This window comes from Cladophialophora yegresii (genome assembly GCF_000585515.1).
Source record: "Cladophialophora yegresii CBS 114405 chromosome Unknown aczIN-supercont1.7, whole genome shotgun sequence".
Taxonomy (NCBI): Eukaryota; Fungi; Ascomycota; class Eurotiomycetes; order Chaetothyriales; family Herpotrichiellaceae; genus Cladophialophora; species Cladophialophora yegresii.
Window position 1 is genome coordinate 853,057 of NW_006913051.1, and position 23,984 is coordinate 877,040.

Sequence of the window (23,984 nt, forward strand, 5' to 3'; positions counted from 1 at the left end):
TCCCCAGACCTTTTTACCGTGAGAAGACACACCATGAAGCCACGGTCGCTTAGACCTAAACAATAGACTGTTAGCTCACCAAAAGGGTTCCCATGTGTCAGTACAGTTATCGTTGCTCCGACCTGCAGAAAGAAGGGGGGGATGAGTAAGCATCGGTGTCGTGTCAAGGAGCCGACAGCGTGCTGTTTTGGTCTCGCCTATCATTTCGAAGCTTCCGGAAATCCAAAGTGCCCTGCCCTAGTCGCATAATTGCGTACTGAGGAGGGCAAGGTACGGCGGACGCGGTACAGGGCAGTCCTGGGTAGAGTTGTTGCCAGAAAGGGGCCGAAAGGGCGTGTCTACTGTGTAAGCGGCTCTGATCACACGGCAGCCGGTGCCAGGAACTGCACCACCTTCGTGTTCATCACACCCACCTCTTTTCCGGAAGCCGCCACCGACCTGTTTGGCGGCTCACCTCTGCCGCCGTCGAACTTGGAGGGGCAAGCACGAACCATCAGAAGAGCTTCCCGTGTGAAAGCGCCCGGTTCCAGGAAAAGAAGGTCCGTGTCCGAAGCCACTTCAGGCTCTCGGCTAGGCGTTGTGCGCGCAGCTTTGGGCGGGCTCGCTTGGAAAAGTCGAGTTTCAGCCTTGGCCAAAGATTATTCGAGGCTGCGGGGACGAACAGCGGTCGATCAGAAGATCGAGTTATTGGCAGCGGCAAGAGCTTGCGTTTCCTTCTTTGAGGATTTGACATACAGTAGAGCGTCAATGTACCTGTACGGTATCAAAAAATATCCTTTTTACTCGAAGTTTGAATAGCCTTCGTAGAGTTTTCGTCTTCGGCTTATTCGTGGCCCCAGTCCAGTCGGAAGCTTCAAGTACTGTACGCGCTGGCCAATAATTCCTGCCGCCCATTCAACTGGTGTTTGCCACCAGTCTCAAAATTGGTAGAAAATGATAACAATGGAAGGATGTAGGAACCAGTCGTGGTGAATATCATTCGGCCCCCATCACGCAACAGTCTGCGTGAACAGCTTCTCCCTTCGTCACGGATACTGAGCTGACAGCGTCACTGCTCGAGCAGCAATAGTAAGAATGAAGACGCTGTCCATGACTTTGATGGTAGCCCCGACTGCTCATCGTTTGACCTTGTCGGTTTCACCCTGAATATCTCCAGATTGTATACCGGCTATAGCACTTCCGACCTCGGTCACTCTCGGTCACTCAGGCCGTCGTCTGAGTGCTCAGGGATCGAGATGTTTGAAGCAGCCCAAGATGTATAGGCCGAGCGGTCCTGCTTCCTTTCAATGCGCTAGTGGCTTACACAATAGTCCGAGGTGATAAATGACGAAGGCGTCAGCTAGCTCTGCAGAGCACCTTCCATTTGGGTGCTTGGTGGTAGGAAGAAGCACTTTGCATGGCTTTGGAATTTGACTCTATCCTTCATCATCAGTTTCACTTCGTCACAGCCACAGTCTCTCTATACATTCGGTATTCCATTTATGCTTAGCCTGCATCAGTCTTCCAATTTCCCAGGAGACTCTTCAAGCAACACCGCACTTAGCCGAAACCATTCTTCGACGGAAATTGACTATCGAGAATGTCCCTGCCTCCACCTCAGATGGGTAGGCACATTCGCGTGCCAGAAGAGGTCATACGACCAAGAAGCCCGCGCGTAAGGTGGGAAGAAATGGACTTTTGCCAGGAGCTCCATGAAACCCTACGCCAACTTTTCCAGCACATCGTTGTCGTCGTCCTCCTCGCAAGCAGACTGTACACACTCCCTCTGCTTTACATTGCCCACAAACTCAAACAGCCTCAAGACTCTTGGCAACTTGCGAGCTAGAATCTTGGACGTGCCGGGTTGACGTTGGCGAAGTTTAATAAACATCACAACAAGGGGAGCGGTCCGAGAAATGCCACAGCGAAAACATGGAACGAACTCGGCGGCGGGGTCCCGGGCCCAGGGCAGATCCTCAAGAATCTGTACCCGTTGGGCACGTCGACGAGCGAGAAGGAAGATGACCAACACTCTACCACTATCCCGCTACCTCATCTCATACCCGACAACGCTCTCATTGAGGACGTCAAGGACGAGCGGAGTGTGGAAGATCTAAGCTCGGGCTCAACAGAAACCCCGGTAGCGGCTCCGGCTAGTGGATTGCAGATATACCACGCGGCCGTGCTAAACAGTAGGACTTTAGATGAGATACTGGGGACTTCCGAAGCGGACGAAGCGCACCGCGGGATTGTCGTCGATCGAATCTTGATCCGCCGCATCCCAGAGGCCTATCTCTCTGCTGAACATCCTGACGCCATGGATCAATATAAGCGGCAACGGTACCGCAGTGCAAGCATTCATAGTACTGCTGATGGTGTGGTCCATCATAGCTCGGCCCAGGACAGCGCACCAGATACTGATGTGCAGTCGTCGATGCAGATTGAACCTCATAGACCCGAGACGCCTGATTCGGACGCCGACGCGGGCCGATTAGAGGATCCCGCCGAGAATGAAAATGTGCATCAGGCACAGCAAAGCAGCCCAGATTCTCACCTGTCACACGAACATCATGACGCCGATCAAAGTCCGGATTGTCACATAAACTCGCCTCTGAATCGCTGCCCTACCTTTGTACGTCGGCAGGCGCAAAGCCTGCTGCCCCGAAGATCGATAAGCGCAGGCAAGCAGTCGCCGACCCTCTCCAAAGAACAAGGTGCAATGACCCAAGGTGCAATGTCGACACCAACGCTTCCTTCCTCTCCACCGACCAGAAAGCGGGCCAGACTGCAACGAAGAGTGTAGCCAAGGCAAAGCTTGCCGATATCTTGAATGGCTTAGGGAGCCGAAGCATCGACGTATGGGTGCTTCGGAGATGGGATAGTGATATGAGGTATGAGGAGCAGTCGGCAGACCCGGGCTGGTCAATACGGCGAGGAGGGTCACCCGTCCTATGGCACTGCACGGCGCTCTTGGTGCCAGAAGCTGTATCAATAGGCACAAGTCCCCTAGCTAGTACTGTGCATGGTTCAATAGCTTGCTCACATTTCCTACAAAGTCCGGATATTTCATGTATCACAGGTACTGGTGAAAGGCTGCCTCACGCCACATGCTTCACAGGTGACGCGAAGCCTTGCTGAAACCGTTACCATCGATTGCTGCATGGCAGAAGAATCCAGGCGGAGAGATTATGATGGCACCAGTGGATGGATTCGAGTTTGAGCCAGAAGTGAAGTGCAGGTCAGCGACACGCGCTAGTTGTGCGGCGCGCCCCTCAAATTATTGGGCGACCGTGCCTTGCCTCGACCGAGTACGGAGTACATAGAATGAAATATTTACTTTCTTTCGCCTTGTCACCGAGCAATTCACCCATAGTTCACGATCCATCTTACTACTACCTGCCTCGCCGAAGTTATCGTCGCTCACGATTTGACCTTTGCCTGATTTTATCTCTTCCATTACTCGTTGCTGCTGCAGGTGGCGCAGCGTGTTCGCAATGTAAGTAGGACCATCTTCAGTGCAGAAAAGGCACTAACAAACTTACAGGGAGACCTTTGAGAATATCTACCTCGACCTTTCGAAACAGTCCGGTCGGTGTCGGCTAGCAGAGAGCGGCCTCGGTTGGAAGCCCAGCGGACAAAAAGACAGCGAACCCTTCACATTAGACAGCAATCAGATCGGCGCCGCGCAGTGGAGTAGAGCAGCGAAAGGCTATGAACTGAAGATTATTACCCGGGACGCCGCCGTGATTCAACTTGATGGCTTCGAACAAGATGATTTTGACCGCGTCGCAAAAGCGTTCAAGATCTGGTATGGCATCAACGTCGAGAACAAGGAACATGCGCTGCGAGGATGGAATTGGGGCAAGGCAGAGTTTGGGAGAGCGGAGTTAGCTTTCAACGTCCAAAACAGACCCGCGTTCGAAATCCCCTACTCGGAGATTTCAAATACGAACCTGGCGGGCAAGAACGAGATTGCGGTCGAGTTCAATCTGGGCTCTGAGCAGAATGGGACCAATGGCCACAAGGCTGACAGCACGAAGAACCGCGGTCGCAAGGCGGCTGCAGGCCGGGATGAGCTCGTCGAGATGCGATTCTACATTCCAGGTACCGTGTCTAACAAGGAGGTCAATGGTGACCAAGGCAGTGGGGCGGAGAACGATGAGGAGGAAGAGGAACGGAATGCCGCCTACGCATTTTATGAGATGCTGATGGACAAGGCAAATATCGGAGATGTCGCAGGCGCCACGTTCGCAACTTTCCAAGACATTTTACATCTCACACCCAGGTACGTCTATGCTGATCCATTCTGTCCACGGAGGGCCCTGTACTGACCTTGTTTCCAGAGGACGTTTCGACATTGATATGTACGAGAACTCCTTCCGCCTACGGGGTAAGACGTACGACTACAAGATTCAGTATCAAGACATCAAGAAATTCTTCATCCTGCCCAAGAACGATGAGATGCACACCCTCATCACCCTCGGTCTGGACCCTCCACTACGCCAGGGCCAGACAAGATACCCCTTTATTGTCATGCAGCTCAAACTGGATGACGAAGTGAATCTGGATCTCAACATGTCGGAAGAGATGTTGGCAACAAAGTACAAGGACAAGCTGGACGCACACTACGAAGCCCCCATCCATCATGTGATTGCAAAGGTCTTCAAGGGTCTCTCTGGCAAGAAGATCATCATGCCCTCGAAGGATTTTGTCAGTCACCACAACATGAACGGGGTTAAGTGCTCCATCAAGGCCAACGAAGGCCTACTGTACTGCTTGGACAAAAGCTTCATGTTCGTGCCGAAGCCGGCTACGTACGTGCAGATCGAGTCAATACAGAGCATCACAATGTCACGAGTGGGAGGAGCTCTGGCAGCCAGCAGGACATTCGATATCACGATGACCTTGAAGGGAGGTCAAGGGGAGCATCAGTTCAGCAACATCAACCGCGAGGAGCAACAGCCATTAGAAGCATTCTTCCAGGTAAGAACGAATTCGTTCTATTCCAAGGGCAACCTAACTGACTCTACCAACAGGCAAAAGGTATTCGATTCAAGAATGAGATGATGGAAGACTCGTCTACGCTATTGAAGGCAGCTCTAGAAGATCAAGACCTTGCGTCTTCAGACGACGAAGAGGACGCCGGCGCCAATCGTGGTTCTGCAGATGAGGACGACGAGTCTCCGGATGAAGACTTCCAGGAGGAATCAGAGAGTGATGTTGCTGAAGAGTATGATTCTGCTCATGAGAGCGAGGGTAGTGATGCAAGTGATGCAGGCATGGCTGACGCTGATGATGACGCTGCGAACGGTGCCAGTGAGGAAGAGGATGATCGGCCACCAAAGAAGAAGGCAAAGAAGTAAACCTCTGGCTTTGTATCCTCAACTTGGGACTATGACTGTCGCCAAGTGCACTTGGCTAACGACTCAGCGGCCGTGCCAAAGCGGTGCGGACCCCAAGATACTTTCAATCTGAACCACATTCCAACACTTGATCTTCTCGCAACCTGCACTTAGCAATAAAAATGTACTCCTCCGAACTGTACAAGCGTCCTTGTCAGGGTGTGTCCTCATCCACCCGTTACTCCGTATGTTGTGCCTTGCTGTTGCATCGAGCAACCTGCTCACCTCTCTTTTCCTTTGTATGTTTGAGCAAAAAGGTCACAACGGCCCATGGTTGTATGTGTCCTCTTCCAGCTGGTCTGGATGAGGACAAGTCTTTCGGTCAGATTCAATGCATACATTCATTCACTGATTCTACTCTCACCGTGTATGTAGATATTGGTTATTGACTTCGTTGTCGCAGCTGCCTGAGCTGCTACGGCTGCCACACTTTACCCGGGGTTTTGCCACTGCGACCAAGGCAGTGACGTATTCCGTGCGGGATGTTCCGTCCAGTTCAGCGCTCACGTGTTCGTACTAGCGCGGATTTGAAGATGCAGCGAGCCCTTAGAGCCTCCAAACCCGGCTTCGGCTGACCTGCTTTTACAGCTGAGGGCAAACGGTCTCAGTATGGCTCCATCCTCCAAAACTGTTAAGCCAAAGTCGGCGGCGACAGTGAGAAGTCGTACCGGTTGCCAAACATGTCGTCAAAGAAAGCTCAAGTGCGACGAGGTGAGCTGATGCGGTGTCCAGATGTTGACGAAAAACTGACCCTGCTCAGCAACGACCGATTTGCGGACAATGCCAAAAGTCGCACCGTGAATGTGTGCGGTCTGAACGTGAGTCGCGCCATCGCAAAGGACGTGGTAGGGACGAGATGAGACTGACGAAAGCTGAACAGCCATCACATTCCGTCACCATCAGAATTCGAGTTTTGGCAAAGATGGGCAAGACCACAACCTCGACAGTTTCTTCAAGTACAGCCAGACATACAGCGAGGAGGATAAAAAGGCGTTCCTACCAGTGCCAGAAGACCGTGAGTGTGCCCGCGGTGAAGTTGTGCTGCTATGACACTGATCTGGTTCCTCCTAGTGACTTGGGTCTATGTGTCCGATCCGAATGCCGAAGACACCAATGCCGCCTCACCACCCAGTCATACCCAGACCGCCTCAGATACCTACCAGCAAGTCGCTGCGCATACTTTAGAAGCCTTATCCACGGCTGCGGCTGACCACACAACGTCCTATCCCCCACAAGGCACCGCATACTACACTGCAGCCAACCCTCAGGGCGAGTCGCATCCCGAGTATGGATTTATGCAAGGCGGTCCTCCTGGTGCTGCGAACGGCGATGCCCCCGGGAACATCGGCTATTTCCTCGGTAACTCTGCTTCACGGACTCAGACAGACACGTCCTTGATCGATCCGAACCTAGAAGCCACAATGAACAGTGCGACCGAGCGGACCGACGAGGAGCCAGATAAACAGGATGCCAAGCCGCATGTTGCTGAAGAGACACAGAAAGATCACGACGAGAGCTTTGCCGAGGAGTCGCGACTTGCAATCACGCTGAAGAACTTCAACGAACTGCTAGCGTGAGTGTCATGGTGCCATCATGGGGTTTTGAAGGGAGGTCTACGGGAACATCAAGTTATGTCTGTATCATCATTGCTGGGACGAGCGGGCGCTGGCGTACGGTCGCACATGACGCTTGCTACGCTGTCGTAGATGAACAGAGCTCGGTGGACAATTGAAAGGCAGAGTGTGGCTCAAAGGGTCCGGGGGGGTTTCTGTCACCTGGGCCAATCATGATGTACTTCTAGCTGCTTTGCACAGATCAAAGGGGCCAGCTTCGGGCTAAGCGTACCATGTCTTCCGATGAACGCACGCGCATAGAGCTGGGCACGGCGTGCATTTAGCCCGTTGCTCGAGAATCACTTGGTGAAACGGGCGGCCGTGTACTCCGTACGGAGTATGCATCCCAGTACGGAGTATGCAGGCGGCACAAATGTATGCATGTCTCGCCGGTGTGAGCCGAGCCACGCTAGTTAGTTCGCCCGAATGCAATCCAGAGGCTGCGCAAGCCATACCTGGTGTGCATAAGAGGTTGACCGCCGATGTTCCGGATTAATCTGCACTGGAAAGCTGCTCGGACTGTGATACGCGTCCCGAGGACCCATGGTCTTGGTGCATCGTTTTAACTGCATCGAAAGGAAACAGCATGGAGCCACGGAGCCTATGATTTCACCTGCTTGCTTGGGCTCGGCTGATCAGTGGACCGGAAGCGCTGGGGCTAAATTGGAGGCGGTTCTAGTAGCTCGATTACAGACGTCATTCAAATCTCCAAGACAACAAACTCACAGCACCACATGCTCGCTGTGGTAGGTGACGACGTACTCGTAGCGTCACCCATTCCGTCGCATTTTGCGAAATAGCTCTCCATAAACATCGAGAGGAAAGCGCCGAAGGAGCAGGACCTAATCTAGATGGCCGTTACCTGCATGCCTCTTAGCCTGCGTGTATGCGAGTGGTTTGACAGGGACGTACCCGGGGCGGCGTAGCGAGAGGCGTCAACACAGTGACTCTGTGGTGAACCTTAGACTTTCGGCAACCCACCGAGCCACCTTGTGCATCAACGGCCGCCAGTGCGAGACGAATACCACCCACCAACTTCTCCAGTGTCCCCGATCTCAAAACCCAGCGTACACAGTAGTGAATGCAGGACTGTCCGGAGTAGAAGTCCACTTGCTTCGTTCGCTCGTTTTTAATCTTCTGCAGATGGACGTCCGCGCTCTCTCTCCATCATTCTCTGCTTGGCTCCGTCACCACTTTCGTTGATCCACTGCCAATTAATTCGTGCATTTCATCGACCCGCTGCCATCTGCACTGCGCCACGATGCCAGCCTGAGCATTTTTGCAGTTTTGACACTCGTTCATTTAGACGCGCCTTGCCATGGCAAGCTGAGGTTACCTCGTTGTCAACCAGCTGCGTTTGCTGGAGAGGTCGAGCAGCAGGTTGCACGGTGTCCATTGAGCCTTCCCTCTCTGATTGCGCCGATACGTGGCTTGGACCGACGCAGGTGCCATCGACAAAATCGTCAACATGGGCCGGCTTCGCAACTTGTCAGCGAGCTTCAAGGCTGCGGCTTTCAGCAACGGTTCCACCCTCTCAATTCCGGGACTCTCCAAGACGTCTACCGACGGCCAGACTAAACACCTCGACCAGGGCTCCCCATCGTCGACTAGATTTGAAGACTCACCAGCACCCACGGAGTCTCCTAGAACGACGCCTCGGACCGACCGGGCTGCGTCCCGTCCTGCATCTATGGTGTACACACCGCCGTCAATGGAATATGAAAGAGACCAGCATATTGAAGAGTTGAGACCAGTATTCAGGTACGCCTGACCTGCGAATTCCAAGGACGCCGCTCGGCTTCCCGTGCTGACGCTATGATCCAGTTTCTTATCGAGCCATAGCAACAAGCTCTATCAAGAAGGTAACCATTGATTACATGCATGCCTGAGCAGGATCATGCTGACTGTGTCGTATAGGATATTTCCTCAAACTGAACGATCTTGACACTCGTGAGTGATGGCCTTTCTCCCAGTGCATACGACCGACTGACAGATTTCTAGACGGCAGACCCAATGCTGACCGCAACTGGACGGAATGCTTCGCTCAGCTGGTAGGCACCGTGCTCTCCCTCTGGGATGCGGCAGCTCTGGATGCTGCCGGTCAAGATGGAGAGGTTGCCCCCACCTTCATCAACCTGGCCGACGCTTCTATCAAGATGGTACGAACCTCGGTCCGCCATAACTCCACGTTTTCTAACGAATGGACAGATTGAGACCCTTCCTACTCGTAATCCCGATGTACAACCCCTGCAAAATGTGCTCTCGATCTCGACAGCGGGCAAGAACCGATATCTGCTGCATTTCAACTCACTCCACTCCCTAACACAGTGGACTGCTGGTATCCGACTCTCAATGTTCGAACTTGCGTCCCTGCAGGAGTTATACACTGGCTCACTGGTCGCTGGCAAGGGCAAGTACCTGAATAATATCCGAATGATCATGGAGAGGACAAAATTCAAGACAGAAGACTGGACACGCGTTCGATTCGGCGCTGGCACCCCTTGGAGACGTTGCTGGTGTGTCATCGAACCACCCGACGAGAAAGAGTGGCAGAGATCCAATAAGTCTCTCAAGAAGAAATCGGCGTACGACCGACCGACGCTGCCCAAAGGACTTATCAAGTTCTACGACACTAAGAAGACGAAGAAGGCTGTGCCGATCGCAACCATTACCGACGCGTATGCCGCCTACGCCGTTTACCCCCAGTCCAAAGCATTGATTGACCAATCAACCCTGGTCAAAGTGGAAGGCCGTATCACAATTCACTCGAAACCAGAGTCCAAGACCGAAGGCTTCGTCTTCGTTATGCCTGAGCTGCATCCGGCAGTCACAGGATTCGAGATGATGCTCCGCTGGCTCTTCCCGGTGTATGACATTTTCCAGCTGTATGGTCGACCGCAGCGACTGATCGCCGACACGTGGGACCCGAGGGGACTCATGTTTGCTATGCCGAAAGAACGGAGATATGGTTACTTGGACATCATGGATGTTGCAGCTTTGATACACACACAGGGGAGTGAGAAATGGAGCGAGCGAGAATGGCGCAAACAGCTCAAAGAGACAACCTCGAAACGAATGTCAATGACGGCACAGAAGCGGTCGAATGGCAGCCTCGAGAACAGACGCAGTTATCGGGCTGCGTCAGAGTCGAGACCAGGAGTGCGGTACGACGATAGCGAATCAGTTCGGTCGACACCTTCCCAACATCATCACAACCAATCAACGGATGCGGTGTTCGCCTCGCCACAGAAATCAGTGACGGCTCCGGCAAACGTCGCATATCTATCTCCTGGAAAGAACCATCACTCAAGGTCTGTGTCCGAGTCCGTGGCCTATATGTCTCCTACCAAAAGTCATCGCCAGCAAAATAATTACAACCCGTCTAGGTTGTCAGCTGAGTACACTGAGGAGTTGAACACCATTGAGGCTCCTCCACCGCCTCCAGCACATCGAAATCCACTCATGTATAATGCTGTCACAAGCGAGGCGGAAGGTTCTGACAGCCGGTACAGCTCAGACAGCGACGGGCAAGGGCCGCGGACCTACGCGGAAGATGTTCAGGAAGATGTCAGAGAAGCAACACCGCCTGCGCCGGTCATGGCTCCGCCAGACATGCAGCATCAAGCTGGTGATGTTCCGCAGAAGCGACCCGATACTCGACCCGATTTGAGGCGAGAAAAAAGTCGCATGTCAAATGGAACATTGTCTCAGATTGTTGATGTGAACAGACTTGCGAGTGGTGGGGCGGTTGCGGGTCAAGCAGCCATGGTGGCGTGGAACCAAGGCCGAGGACAGGGGGAGAATTCGATCCAGGGGCCTCGAGGGGTAATACATGAGACCCCACACCACAAAGATATGTCTGCTAATCAACCTGTTTCTCAAGAAGTGGTAGCAGACGGTGCTTATACCCAACCTCCTGACACGATTGATGTCAGACCAGAATTCGCTGCACGCCCGAGTGAGCATACGATCCCTCGAAAACCGATCCTACGGAAGCCAGTTCTGACAGCAACCTCAACATTGTTAGCGCGGCCGAGCCATACTCAAGTGGCCGATAATATGTCTCAATATTCAGCATCCGACTATGACAGAGACAGAAGCAGCTCACCTGACTATGACAGCCTTCCCGACGACCATAATCCCCAGATCGCCGCTAGACGGACACGGACCGGTGTCCTGAAAATGGTTGGTGACCCAACCCTGTCGACAACCCCCGATGCTCAGAATACAAACAATCACGATATACCTGTTGTTGATTTCGGCACGACCTTCACTCCTACCTTGACTCCAGGACATAGCCGTCCTGCAACCGCTTCTGGGATACATGTAGAGGAGCCGTTGTCGGATCGTCCCCTAACGGCACCCACGACGCCTCTAAGGAGATCACCTCAAGATGGAAGGATATCTCCGGGTGTCTTCATGGGTAGCGACGAACCGAGATCGCCGCTTGATAAACAGAGCCCTCGACCTAGTCACTCTCGGTCCTCGAGCTATGCTTGGCGTCCAGGGACAAGTTTAGCGAGACATGACTCGATGGGAGGGTTGACGGCTGAAGAATTCGTGCAGCAGCGTGCTGTAGCTGCTCGCGTACCGCATGGCTATTCACCTCACCGAAGTGTCTCGTATAGTAAGGCGGAGCAGTCTCCTGAGAACCTGCCGAGAAAGCGACATTCAATCATGGTTCGGCCGAGCTCGAGGAATTCGCTTTTGGTGGACTATACGCCGCACTTATCGGCCAGAGAGCAGGAGCACATTGCAAAGATGACGGGCGGGCCACTGCTCCAAATGAACGAGAGAAGCAGGACACCGGATCCGTCAGTCGGCCTCATTGGAGCAATCGAAGCGCGAGAGCAAGAAAAGAGAAATATCAAGGGAGGGGTCGCCGGCCATATGGTGCAGGAGGCCATTGCACAGAGGCAGGCTGCGGAGCGCAACTACGGAACACAGCAAGCCACCATCTACAGCTCCCCGATTGATACCAGACAGAGCGGGCAGTGGAGTAGCCCACAGGCGTCAATGTATTGGAGTGGTGCCATGCCGCAGCAGCCGCAACAGTACTGGCCACATCATTCTGGCTGGCAGCATCAGCAACATGCTCCGACAGACCCGATGCAACAGATGCAGCTTCAGCAGCAGCACCAGATGTACAATGCAAGATTTGGCGGATATTACCCGCCTCACGGTGGTCATGGGTCTCGATAAATGGTGATGACGGTGTTGGGCATTCTGCATGGCAAGCGTGGAGTGGTTCTGCTTTTGTAAAGGCGGGAACATTGCATTTGCACACGGGACTCTTTTCCCCACGGGTTCTAGAACGTTGCATTTTCGGCATGCGTGAGTGATAAGAGCATTCGGCGAGATAGAAAGCCACCACCCTGAGGAGAGCATGGGCAATAATGATAATCAAGGTACTCGATACTGTAGCGGCTACGCGTGTCGTCCAATGAGTCCAGCTCAGGTGAAGCTGCTTAAGCGAAGCGTGAAGGAAGTACGGACTGTGTCTTTGTCTAACTGTCTCGGGAGCAACGCAACTGTCCTGTGCGTTCGTTGCGTGGGGGTTTATTTACTAGGCCGCTGAAACCCCAGGGGGAACAACGATGAAGCACGTGGAACAACTCCAGGAGCTGTGCCGGGCTGCCTGGGAGGATAAGCAGCAGCCCCTTGCTCCTTGCCTTGGGCTGCAGGTGTGGGCCGACGCCAGCCAGGCCGCGAATCCGCTCTGGGCGCCGTTCTGGCCCCGGCTCCGGCTCCGGCTCTCGCTTTTGCTGGTCGGTTCCTCCAACAAAAGTTCAGCATAGCAATTCCATATCGCGCTGGCAGGGTTGATGCCAACTTTCTGTATCGCTCATTCGCTTACCGGTACCTTGAAGCAACGACTTCACTCCCTCTCTGCCCACAGCACTGTTCGGTCACTTACTCGCATCTTTAATATCCCATCTCACACGCAGCTGGCCTGCTTACTGTGAATTCGGAGCCCCCATCTAAATAGAGTAATCTCGCGCACTTACTCCCCGTCCACGCACGCCGCCTCCGAGACTCGGTAGTACCTGCGAAGACTACTCACACCTGTGCAACGAGACAATCGCTGCAACCACTGCCCTCAACATGGTGTGAACGAATGAGCTGCCTCTTCTCACCATGCCCTTACGGACTCTTCTGCCCTCAGCGCCTGGCTTGGGTCTGTCACACCGGAGACATAGTAGTATCATCGAAGATGCTCCGGCAACCTCGACCTCCAATGCTCCGCTATCTCGTCCTCGTACCCAGAGCAACTCATTCAAACGGCTGAGCCTGAGCCTGTCGCGCACCAGCGAAGACGCCTTCCCTGCGATCTTGACCGCGGGGCCCGAAGAACTTCCTCGACAGAGACCCTCGACCCAGCCTACTGCGGCGCCCGAACACGTCCAACTGCCAAAGAGTACCAGCACTCCGGCAGCCTCGTCAGAAGCGGAAGATAGAGAAGATCAAGGAAATGACATTGGTGACCTCCCTCTGCCCGCACCTCAAAGGCTGTCGCAGTTAGGCATGAGACATGCGTCAGATCCGCAGCTGTCCACCAGATTCCGGAATGAGGAACATAATGCTCCGAGAGACGTCGCTCGTATGTGTTCATTGCAAGCCGATGTTGTCTTTGTTACTAAACTATTGAATGTGCAGCTCCCCAAATCATTACAACCGCCCCCACAACAAACGAACCGGATGAGTCTACACATAGACCCTCTAAACGCAAATTGTTCGTCAGAGCCCAGAGCCCCTTCCGAAAGAGCCAGACCTTCAAACGCACGGTACTGGACCCTTTCAAAGGCGCCAATAGCGAAGACGCTGCGGACGGAGATGCCACCTCGTCAAAGTCGGAGCTACCCAGGAGTACCACATCTTTCGAACGTCTACCCAGGCTCAAGACAGGACATCGAGCAATGGCGCCACCGGCATATGGCGACGACTCCTCGTCGTCGCTAGCCATACCTGTAACGAGATTTTCAGAATCTTCCCGATCTGATGATAGCTCAGGGGACCACCACGTCTACGCCAAAACCACTACTACTCATACGATCTCCACCACGACCACCTTCTTCAAGCTTAAGAGGCGGAAGAAAGACAAAGGCCCGTTATTTCCGTTGCCTGAAAAGTTCTCGAGGCCGGCCTCAGGTCGAACTACCACATCTCACACTCTTGCCGAATCGACGGGTGGGAGGAAGTCAATGTCGCCTAGTAGGAGGTCCAATACTGCCGTGAGATTCGACACTGAGCCGAGCAGACACGGCTCGGCCAGCGCTTCGCCAACTCAGTCAGCCTTGGCCCTGACCAACGCTCCGTTTGGATCACCTGGGGCGACGATCGTCCGGCAGAATTCAAATTGGTCCACGTATTCTGGCAACTCGACTCCGTCAGTTTCGCTTGCGCCTCCACGGGTATCAGGTAGGGGTAGATCCTCGACCTTGAGCTCACTCGGAAAATCAAATGAGAGATTGACGGACCCCGCCCCTCAGCCAGGCTCAGCGCGTACCTCGACTTCCACTAGCGGGAGGCGAAGCTTTGGGGATCTTTTGAGCCTGCCTCACAGACTCCGCCAGAATTCGGCGCCCTCAAAAGGGACCGGGAGTGGGTCAAGTCCAGGCACCCCCGGTTCGAAATCCAATTCCCTACATTTACCCAGAGAGCCAGAAACAGGGCGAGTGTATCCTAAGCGAGAAGACGGCGATACTCCGGCAAGTTATCTGGAGAGGTTGGAGGCTGCCGTGCCGCGAAGTGGAATGGCCTCTATCCTGTGCAAGAGCGCGGATGATTTCTCCCGAACATGCTTGCGCAAGTATATGCGTGGCTTTTCGTACTTTGGCGACTCCATCGACATCGCGATCCGCAAAATGCTAATGGAGGTGGAGCTGCCGAAAGAGACTCAACAAATCGATCGACTACTCAATGGCTTCGCAGACAGATACTACGAGTGCAACCCTGGAATCTTTGCCTCAACTGACGATGCTCAATTCGTTGCGTTTTCCATTCTGCTGTTGCATTCCGACGCGCACAACAAGAACAACAAGCGGAAGATGCAGAAGCAAGACTATGTCAAGAACACGCAACATGGTTCTGTGCAAATAGCTAGTGATATCCTAGAATGCTTCTACGACAATGTGTGCTATACGCCTTTCATCCACTTCGAAGATGAAATTGCCGTCAACAGTCACCGCCTATCGGCTCCGAAGGCCAAAAGAAGCTTGATCAAGACGAAAAGCCTCGAAAGCCTGCGTGGTCCCGTCGATCCCTACACTCTGATATTAGACAACAAGTTGGACGTTTTGCGCCCGTCGCTGAAAGATGTCATGGACACGCATGATTGTTACTGTTCCACAGGAACGTCAAGTGCGTTCGATACGAGCGTGCTTCACAGAGCTTTCACCAACTCGGCTGTCTTGCAAATCATCTCTGCGAGGTCCAGACCTGACGCTTTCCAATCACAGGCCACCATCAGTAACCCTGGCGACACCCAAGCCGGGATTGTCAGTATCAAGATTGCGAAAGTCGGCTTGCTGTGGCGCAAGGATCCGAAGAAGAGAAAGGCCAAAAGCCCTTGGCAAGAATGGGGCGCTTTGTTGACCGACTCGAAGTTGTATTTCTTCAAGGATGTCGGCTGGGTCAAGAAGCTGATACATCAATCGGAGTCCCATTCGAAATCTGCCCTTCAATCCGCGCCACTAACCTTCAAACCGCCTCTGAGTTCCTTTGAGCCTGATGCGCTGATGTCTATGGATGATGCCGTGGCTCTGCTGGATTCAAGCTACAAGAAACACAAGAATGCCTTTGTGTTTATCAAGCACGGTGGTTTCGAGGAAGTCTTCCTAGCCAACAGCGAATCGGAGATGAACGACTGGATTGGCAAGCTCAACTACGCAGCCACCTTTCGTACGGCTGGTGTGAGAATGCGCGGTCTGCTAGGCGGCAACTACGAGGGACGTCATCTTCTAAGAAAGGGCTCTGACTTCTCTACCAAGAGTGGGGACACGCCGCAGAAGGACAACAAGAAGTTCGACGCCCAACTGGCATGGGAGATCATGTTCTACCGCCGGCAGCTGATCAATGAGAAAATCAGTGACTTTGACGAAAGAATTGCTGTGGCACAGAAAGAGCTCGACAATCTTCTTCGGAATGCTCGGCATCTACTCATCTTACTCCCGATCCAACAAAAGACTCGGGAAGCTCTTGTTCTAGCCGCTGGTCGGATGTCGGCGAAGTTGAAATGGACCAGAGTCGAGCTGTGGCGAACGAGGACGCACCGGGATATTTTGGCTAAAGATCTGGAGGAGGAGGGTGCTACGGCGTTTCCTGTTCCCAAAGGTTCCTCGCTGTCGACGCCGCAAAAGACCACTCCTCTGAAGACTGGCCCACAAGAATTTGGACGTACCATCACCGACGCAAGTCATGTCACGATGTCACCAGTCAGCGCGACTTCTTCGAGGCCGTCCAATATTGCAGACAAAATCAAGACCTCGGAAAGTGCAAGTATGCGTACCGACCAAAGCATGCTGGATCTCCCCTCCGCCGTTAGCCCTTCTTTGTCGGTGGATCCCGCCTTGTCGCGACATGAGAGCATCCAGGAGTCGCATACGCTGTCCCACCAGGTCTCCACCGCGAGTTCACGCCACAGCCGGGATCGAGATCGCCTTGGTCGTACAACAGACGACGCCGAGGATAGGATCCTGCGAGAGGCAGGTTTGACCAACGTGGAAGGCAGTGTGACGAGGGAGAAACGGCCGGATACCAGCGAGTCCGAAAGAGATCGAGTTGGTGCCATAGCGGGGGCGATTTCCGGGGCCATTGATTCGTCAAAGTCAGGAAGCATCCGTCGAAGTTTGCAACGCAGCTTGCGCGAACCGCATCATCACTCGTCACCTAGCATCCATCGCCATAAGAAGGGGAGGGAGTCCGGGTCTAGTATCGCTGCCACCGAGGACGGAGCCAAGTCAATGCACAGTGAAGCTGAAGAGTTGAGGCGAGGCGTGGGTAGCTTCATTCTCCATGGTAAGAAGGCGTCCGTGATCACCATGTCTCCCGAGTGGCAACATATGTCCAATGAAGAGAGGTTGAAGTTGAGGAAGGCGGAAGACGGGAATGGAAACGAAGAGGTGGTCGACGAAAGGACAGCCGCACAAAGCCGAGCAGAGGAGGCGTCTCAAGACCGCCCAGCAACACCAGAAACGCATTACAATCGGGAGGTGACTGTTGACCGAGCCAGCCACGTCTCGCAAAACGGCGAGGATGACGAGGAAGACGAGATGGCGCATTACGATTCACCGCGCTCGAGTCGCAAGCACAGCTTTGCAACTACATCAGGGGAGCAATTTGTCGACGCCGAGACAGGAGAAACAAGCAGCAATCGGTCTTCCTCGGACGGGAATGCAGAAGTGTACGAGAAAGCCATGGGCTCGCCACGAACACGTTACGATTGACGAAGAAACGGTGTAGAAACAAAATTGGGAATGTAAAGGCGTGACTTTGGCGTCTTTCGCATTGGCAACGCACCGGCAATGGTTCCACGAGATAGGCGTACTGCGATGTGTTTTGTGATGCGAGCTTGCGCAGCACGCGCACACGGGTGGGTATCCGACCATAGGGAGTACAGGAGCTGGGGCTGGAGCTAGAGCTGGAGCTTGACAAAGATGTAAACTGAAACATTCTGACCTCCGGATGCTGATGACATGGCCACGGGCATGAGCATGGGCATGGCACAGCACGGTATGGTATGTAAAGGCGCTCGGTCCCACCGTCCAGCAAGCAGGCCTGGGCAATGAATGCAAAAGATCATTAGTTTTCCCGAATCCTGCTTAAGTAGAGCACACGACATGAGACTCAGTCTACGCACTCGTTCCGTCTCGATATTCGCATCATCGGCTCAGGCAGTCGGGTAGGTGAACGCGGACGAGTGCTGTAAGTCCCTTGCTGTCTTGGAGATACCACCCACTCTCACTCTGGCGTTCTTGGCGTTGAGATTGCTCGGGGCGTAGATAGCTGTGACCGTGGATGATGACCCATTTTGGGCTTGCACGCCGCGTCTCGCTCGGTCTCGTGGGCCTCGACGTGCGCTACTTTGTTGCTGGATCGGTCGCTCGCGAATACGCAGACCGTCATTCCTCCGATCAACAAGACCACGAGATGCGCGGTGGTGTGTGAGTGAGATGTGACGAGGCCGCCAAAGCACAAGGAGGGTACGGGTACGAGGGGACTTGCAGTACATACATCCCACGGTACTGTAACTCCGTAGGTCCCCCGACGCACCTATGGGACTTGACCTGGTATCAGCACCTGTACTGTGTAGGGGACGCCTTGCTTGGTCATCAAAACCGCGGCGGCACCAGGCACCCGCCCGCCAGGCTTGGTTGCGGAGTATGGAGTACGGAGTTACTCGGGATTAATTACTGGTTACGTCCTCGTAGCACATCACAGTGGACACGTAGGATGCGGAAGGGATCTAGATAGTACTCCGTGCCTTTGACTTTGACCGACTCCTCATGTCCTTAGATTTTCCTTCCGAACTTACTTGATGGCGGCGGACCGAACTTCATGCTCACGCTCTCCTCCGTACTTGGGCCGTCCGCAATGGTAAGCACCGTGCCGAACACAGCATTCGGCCGACACCTACAGTAGCTCCGTCGGACGGCCTACTGTGTACAAGTGTCCATCCCCGGTCCGGTCTCAGGGGTTGACGTTGCGTTATTTTTATATAGCTGTTGTTTGTCAGCCCCGTCCGTGCCGCATACATAATTACACGACTGGATGCAATGCCTCGCATTCGTTCCCTCCATCCCTAGTAAAGAAGCAGTGTTGGTAGAACAAAAGGCAGGCCGTCCCCTCTGCGACACAACAGGCTTTTTCCATGCTAGAAGGATCCTGTCTTTCCCTCCACCGAACCTGATCGCGGCCCACAAAAGGGACATCACATCTCCACACCATGGCGGAATCAAACGCAACCGCGAGCCACACCGCCTCAAAACCGACAATCATCATCGTCCACGGCGCCTGGCACCGGCCCATGCACTTCCAGGCCCTATCCCGCGCGCTCACCTCGCACGGCTACAAAGTCGTCATCCCGGCGCTCCCGTCCGTGGATAAAGCCCCCGAGGAAATAACCCCGGACAGCCAAGCGGACATCGACACCGTGCGGCGCGCCATCCTCGCAGAGCTCGACGGAATATCCGATGACAACACAGCAACCGCAGCCACCACCCCCAACGACGTGATCCTCGTGCCCCATTCCTACGGCGGCATCCCGGCCTCGGGCGCCCTAAGGGGCCTGGACCCGGCCTCGCGCGCCGCGCAGGGGAAACCGACCGGCGTGCGCGCCATCGCGGCCATCACGGCCTATATCATCTCGGAGGGCATGAACATCCCCGAAGCGGAGGGCAGGCCGGCCAGCGCGATCCCCACACATGACCCGCTGATGGGCCCGCCACCTGCGTCGGTGTTCTGGCAGGATCTGGGCCCCGAGTCTGAGACGTGGAGATCCGCGGAGAGGAATTTGAATGTGATGAGCTCGGCCGCGCTGTTTGACAGCTGTCGGTTCTCGGCGTTCGAGGTCGTGCCTGTGCATTTCTTGATGGCGAGAGAGGATCTGGCCATGAAGTTTGCGACGCAGGAGAAGACTGTCCAAATGATCAGGGATGGTGGGGGTGTTGTGCGGACGGAGGTGCTCGAGGGGTGTAGTCATAGTCCGTTTTTGAGTCGGGTGGCGGAGACGGTGGCGTTTCTGAGGCGCAGTGCGGGCGAGGATGTGTAGGGATTCAGGCAGGGTTCGATGTGGCTCGGTGTGCTTTGCTTTGGTTTGATTCCGTTTGACTTTGGGCCTGGCTATTGGTATATACGGAAGAATATGTTCCGGTATAGATAACGTGCTGTTATGAGGAGCAGGTAGGGACAGATGAGGCGGCAGTGGAGGAGATGGCAAGCCGCAACACATTGCAACAAGTACGCCATGGGACTACCCGACTGACGACAATTGTCTCACAGACATCTCGGGCTCGTTGAACACATTATCATTCAGCTGATGACAAGGCTCGCCCTACAACGTCTTCACCTCGTCGAGCGGATCCCTAGCCTTTCCGCTCTCCCAGATGGTATGAATCAACGTCTTCTTCGCCTCACTCCGTGGTTTGAGATCAAACACAAACGGCCGAGGCTGCACATTGAACCCGACAGTATAATCGTACAGTGGAACCTCGACGCCGGGCCTCTTGGAAATATGCGCCGCCCACGCGATCCTCGCGATCAGCAGGTTCAGCGAGTTCTCGGCAATGTTCATGCCCGGACAGATCCGTCGCCCGAACCCGAAGCACGAGTAGTTCTGCAGGCTGGGGAATTTGTCGAGCGGTTCGCGATAGGTCGGGTACTTGGGCGAGAGCCAGCGGTCAGGGTTGAAGGTTTCCGGGTCGGGGTATAGTTCTGGATCACGGTGGATGGCCCTGAAAGACGTCAGCATATACCCACATGCACTCTCTCCATGCGCAGTCACTCACCATTGGTTCGCATGGACGTTCGTGCCGGCGGGGAAGAAAAACCCGTTGTAAACGTCGTCCTTGATCAACTCGTGCGGTACACCGCCAGCGGTCACGGGACGCCATCTCAGGACTTCCTTGATCACGGCTCGACAGGTCGGCAAGGACGGTATGTCGCTGTATTCCGGCATACGACTGTCACCAATGACGCGGTCAACCTCGTCCTGCATCTTCTTCTGCCAGTCGGGGTGGTGACACATGCACAGCACAAAGGACATCATCATGGCCGCCGTGGTGCCGGCGCCGGCCTCAAACAGCGTGCCGATGGCATAGGCTCCCTCGTTATCCGAAAGGTTGTACTCAGCCTGTTTCTCGAGGAAGGATCTCGCGAAGCACTTTGGAGCCTTTCCCCCCTGCATCTTGTCGCGGACTTCGAGCAGGAGGCCCCTGAAGGTTTTGACTTCAAAGGCGTTCAGCCGGGCTGCTTCCTGCTTGAACGGCGCGAGCCACGCGGGCAACCACATGAGGACCGGGAACGTGTCGACAAGGTAGGCCCCAGGAGAGGCCGTTCGCTCGACGGTGTGGGTGATATGGAGGATGTCGCGCACGTACTGCTCGTCACCGGTGTCAACCGTCTTGCCGTAGCATAACCGCAGGACCACCGCTGCTGCGTATCGTTCGAAGATTGACTCGTACTTCTCCGGAGTGGCGATCAAGTCGTGGAGCAGACGCTCCGACTCGTAGATCTGAACCGGCTGGTACGAAGTCGCCGAGGCGTGCATAGTCATGTTGTGCATCACTTTGCGCACTCGTCGCCACAAGTCTGGACCACGTCAGCCACTCTCCTTGAGGGAAGAGAGGTAGTCTCTACCTCCATGTGGCAGAAACAGAGGCCTCAAGCCCCGTGAGATGAGCTGAGCGGCCATGGGCAATTGTTCGCGTGAGGAGTAGATGTTTCCTCGCTCCCGCAGCAGGTCATTGGCAATTTTCTCCGTCGACACCACGACGAGGTTGCGCCCAAAGATGTCGAGGCGATAGATCGGCCCGTATTGGTCGGCCCATTCCTTGAACTTCAACCATGAGTGTTTTGGCGGAATGTCCAACAGGTTGCCCACGATCGGTTTGCCTGGGGCGTTGTCAGAGCTGTCTTCTCAGCGTTGATGGTCACTTCATTCACCCTTTGGCCCAGGAGGCAGTTTCGCGTGGGGCGGTACTTTGGACCCCTTGCTATAGTTGTGGATGAAGATTCCCGCCAGAAGGATAACAGCGGTGCCAATGACAAAGAACGAAGAAGGCATTTTTGCTTGAGCCGCCTCAAGTTCTCTCGAGTCCGTTCGAAACTGCGAACCGACTACCTACCTGGTCGGATATATGTGCTTTTCATAGAGGTCGATGCTCTCCACCGCTTGGGGTACGTACTTGAGCTCCACGGACCGCCGGCCACCAACTGTAGTGTCCGGAAGTGTACTGTAAGCGAATGAGTGGGGGAACGAGGACGAGCCCGGGATGCAGCACCTCCGCATCATAAGGCTTTGCTCTGGTCGCGTGCATAAGCCAATCGCCGTCTGCCCGATGCAAAGCTGCAAAGGACTCTTACACCGCATCGCCAATGGCCGTTGCTTCATACCCCAGATACATGACAAGGGGTATTTCCGAGTCGCTTGGATTACCGAGTCAGGCTGTTCGAGGTGAGTGGCCGGACGGACTGTGCCCGGCGTGTTGCCAGAGCCTCGGGGAGGACGTAGCCTTGGCCCTAATGAAGTTAGCATGCTCACCTTATGGAACGTCGATACAGGGTAGCCGAGGCATTGCTGGAGGGGGTTTGAACTCAATCCAGCAGGTGCGATGGGAAATCGAGCTCCGGTTCAGGAACAGCTCGAGGTCAGCTTACAATATCACAAGGCTCACTCATTTCGCTTCAAGCTGCTCTGGCCTATCTGAAGGTGCAATATGTGACATGAGATAGCTCATACAAAACCGCGAAGAAGTACGTGCAGGTCGGGCGTCGATTGCCAAGGGACGAAGGTCTCAGAGCTTGTATACAATAGGCGATGGCTTGCCTCGTTCGTCTCGCCGGTCGGTAGGAAGAGAAGGGACGCATGTGGACACGTCACTGACCGACCTCTCACAACGAGACAAGGTGGGCATTAGGTCTTGGTCGGATCGTCACCGCGAAGCTATGCACCACCTCTTAGAAGATTCAACTTGATTAGATGCTTCTGGAAGCAAGCGTCTACTGCATAGCATGGCGACTCCCCACAGGCAGCACGCAGGAACCACCAGCGTGTGCACTCCTGAGCAACACCGCTGGCAGACAGGCTCAAGGTTGCGTGTGACTGGAGACTTTTCCCTTGCCCGTGCTTCGTCCATAAAAGGAGCGGAAGAGGCTTATACTATGATGATCATATTACTGTAATTGGGATCGAAATCGAGGACGATAGTCTTGCAGCTCGATGCCTGATATTAGAGCAAGGCGCCAAATGGGACCTGCGCTCATACCCGCACCTTCACACGCGGTAATCCACAGGGACAGAGAAAGGGGGAAAGGAAAGCGGTCAATCCATACGCCTCTGCTTACTTAGGTCCTTTACGCAGAGATGACATTTTGGTGGCGCATTCGACCCCTCCGCAACTGGTTGTCCCTCCTGATGATCTTGATGTGGTGAGCTCATGAGCGAGTCGCCTGGAGCAGGGTCAAACACCCACTTGTTCCAGTAATCTTTCCACTCTTGATCTTTCGCCTTGAAAAGGTTGGAACGGACGGTCGTAGCCTCGACGCGCCTCGTGACGCCCCCCAGCCCGACCTCGAACAATGCCCCGCCGTAAGTGGAGGCCGGGACCTTGAAAGGGCTAGATTAGATATTGAGAATAACACGACAACTTACAGAGACTCTCGAAAGTCTATGCTGAGAATGAGGACATCCCAGTGGCATCTGAGTGAAGACTGCTAATCGAGCTCTACTACAAGAAGTCAGGTTGGCATCTGGAAGGTCTAGGTCAGTGATCCGCCCACTCAGTAAAACCATGGTACTGACCACTTAGTTATAGGCAAAGTCAAGGGATTTCTGAAGGAATTGGCGGAAAAGCTGGGTAAGCTGAAACCTTTGTCCGTTAAGGACCAGAACGCCGCCCGGGTACTCCACGTGCTTCTCTTCTGTGTCGGTCATCCGAGAGGGCTTCCCTTGCAGCTCTAGCCATAAAATCGCTTGCAGCTGGAAAAGCTCCGACGTTCTTCCCTACCGTGTGTTTCTAATCGACTGACCCAGGAGTCGGAGCTGCCAACAAGTGCCGCAGGCTCGATTGAAACGCGAAGTAGAACAAGGGCTGGACCCGTCGGAAAATACTTCTTGAATGCCCGCTCTCTTCGGTCTTGCTCTGGTCCAGAACTAACACACCTCTTACAATCCGGGGGTGCAGCTGAAATTGTCGGCTGTCAAGCTGTAAAACATGGAGCTCCCGCGCCTGTAACGGCTGACAGGGTTGCGAAATCTCTATCTGGACTGTGG

General features: G+C 54.3%; 7 protein-coding genes across 7 annotated transcripts; 6 read left to right on the forward strand and 1 right to left on the reverse strand.

Moving 5' to 3' along the window:
* Positions 1-1,678: 1,678 nt before the first annotated feature.
* On the forward strand, positions 1,679-2,782 carry A1O7_09441 (uncharacterized protein; the record flags this gene model as incomplete). Its single annotated transcript, XM_007763429.1, has 1 exon — positions 1,679-2,782. Exon 1 carries the CDS (start codon positions 2,297-2,299, stop codon positions 2,780-2,782), a length of 486 nt encoding a protein of 161 aa, XP_007761619.1. The 5' UTR covers positions 1,679-2,296.
* A 388-nt stretch (positions 2,783-3,170) lies between these two features.
* A1O7_09442 (FACT complex subunit pob3) lies at positions 3,171-5,342 on the forward strand (the record flags this gene model as incomplete). Its single annotated transcript, XM_007763430.1, has 4 exons — positions 3,171-3,217; positions 3,524-4,264; positions 4,323-4,962; positions 5,016-5,342. The coding sequence occupies 4 exons, from the start codon at positions 3,171-3,173 to the stop codon at positions 5,340-5,342; spliced, it is 1,755 nt and encodes a 584-aa protein (XP_007761620.1).
* Positions 5,343-6,061: 719 nt separating this feature from the next.
* On the forward strand, positions 6,062-6,958 carry A1O7_09443 (uncharacterized protein; the record flags this gene model as incomplete). The annotated part of the gene is made up of 4 exons (XM_007763431.1): positions 6,062-6,092; positions 6,114-6,199; positions 6,285-6,396; positions 6,453-6,958. The coding sequence occupies 4 exons, from the start codon at positions 6,062-6,064 to the stop codon at positions 6,956-6,958; spliced, it is 735 nt and encodes a 244-aa protein (XP_007761621.1).
* A 1,504-nt stretch (positions 6,959-8,462) lies between these two features.
* A1O7_09444 (uncharacterized protein) lies at positions 8,463-12,196 on the forward strand (the record flags this gene model as incomplete). The annotated part of the gene is made up of 5 exons (XM_007763432.1): positions 8,463-8,755; positions 8,819-8,856; positions 8,912-8,944; positions 8,996-9,153; positions 9,203-12,196. The coding sequence occupies 5 exons, from the start codon at positions 8,463-8,465 to the stop codon at positions 12,194-12,196; spliced, it is 3,516 nt and encodes a 1,171-aa protein (XP_007761622.1).
* Positions 12,197-13,132: 936 nt separating this feature from the next.
* On the forward strand, positions 13,133-17,439 carry A1O7_09445 (uncharacterized protein; the record flags this gene model as incomplete). The annotated part of the gene is made up of 2 exons (XM_007763433.1): positions 13,133-13,595; positions 13,652-17,439. The coding sequence occupies 2 exons, from the start codon at positions 13,133-13,135 to the stop codon at positions 17,437-17,439; spliced, it is 4,251 nt and encodes a 1,416-aa protein (XP_007761623.1).
* Positions 17,440-18,938: 1,499 nt separating this feature from the next.
* Positions 18,939-19,763, forward strand: A1O7_09446 (uncharacterized protein; the record flags this gene model as incomplete). Its single annotated transcript, XM_007763434.1, has 1 exon — positions 18,939-19,763. One exon carries the CDS (start codon positions 18,939-18,941, stop codon positions 19,761-19,763), a length of 825 nt encoding a protein of 274 aa, XP_007761624.1.
* Positions 19,764-20,045: 282 nt separating this feature from the next.
* On the reverse strand, positions 20,046-21,776 carry A1O7_09447 (uncharacterized protein; the record flags this gene model as incomplete). Its single annotated transcript, XM_007763435.1, has 4 exons — positions 20,046-20,445; positions 20,500-21,301; positions 21,350-21,604; positions 21,656-21,776. The coding sequence occupies 4 exons, from the start codon at positions 21,774-21,776 to the stop codon at positions 20,046-20,048; spliced, it is 1,578 nt and encodes a 525-aa protein (XP_007761625.1).
* Positions 21,777-23,984: the final 2,208 nt, after the last annotated feature.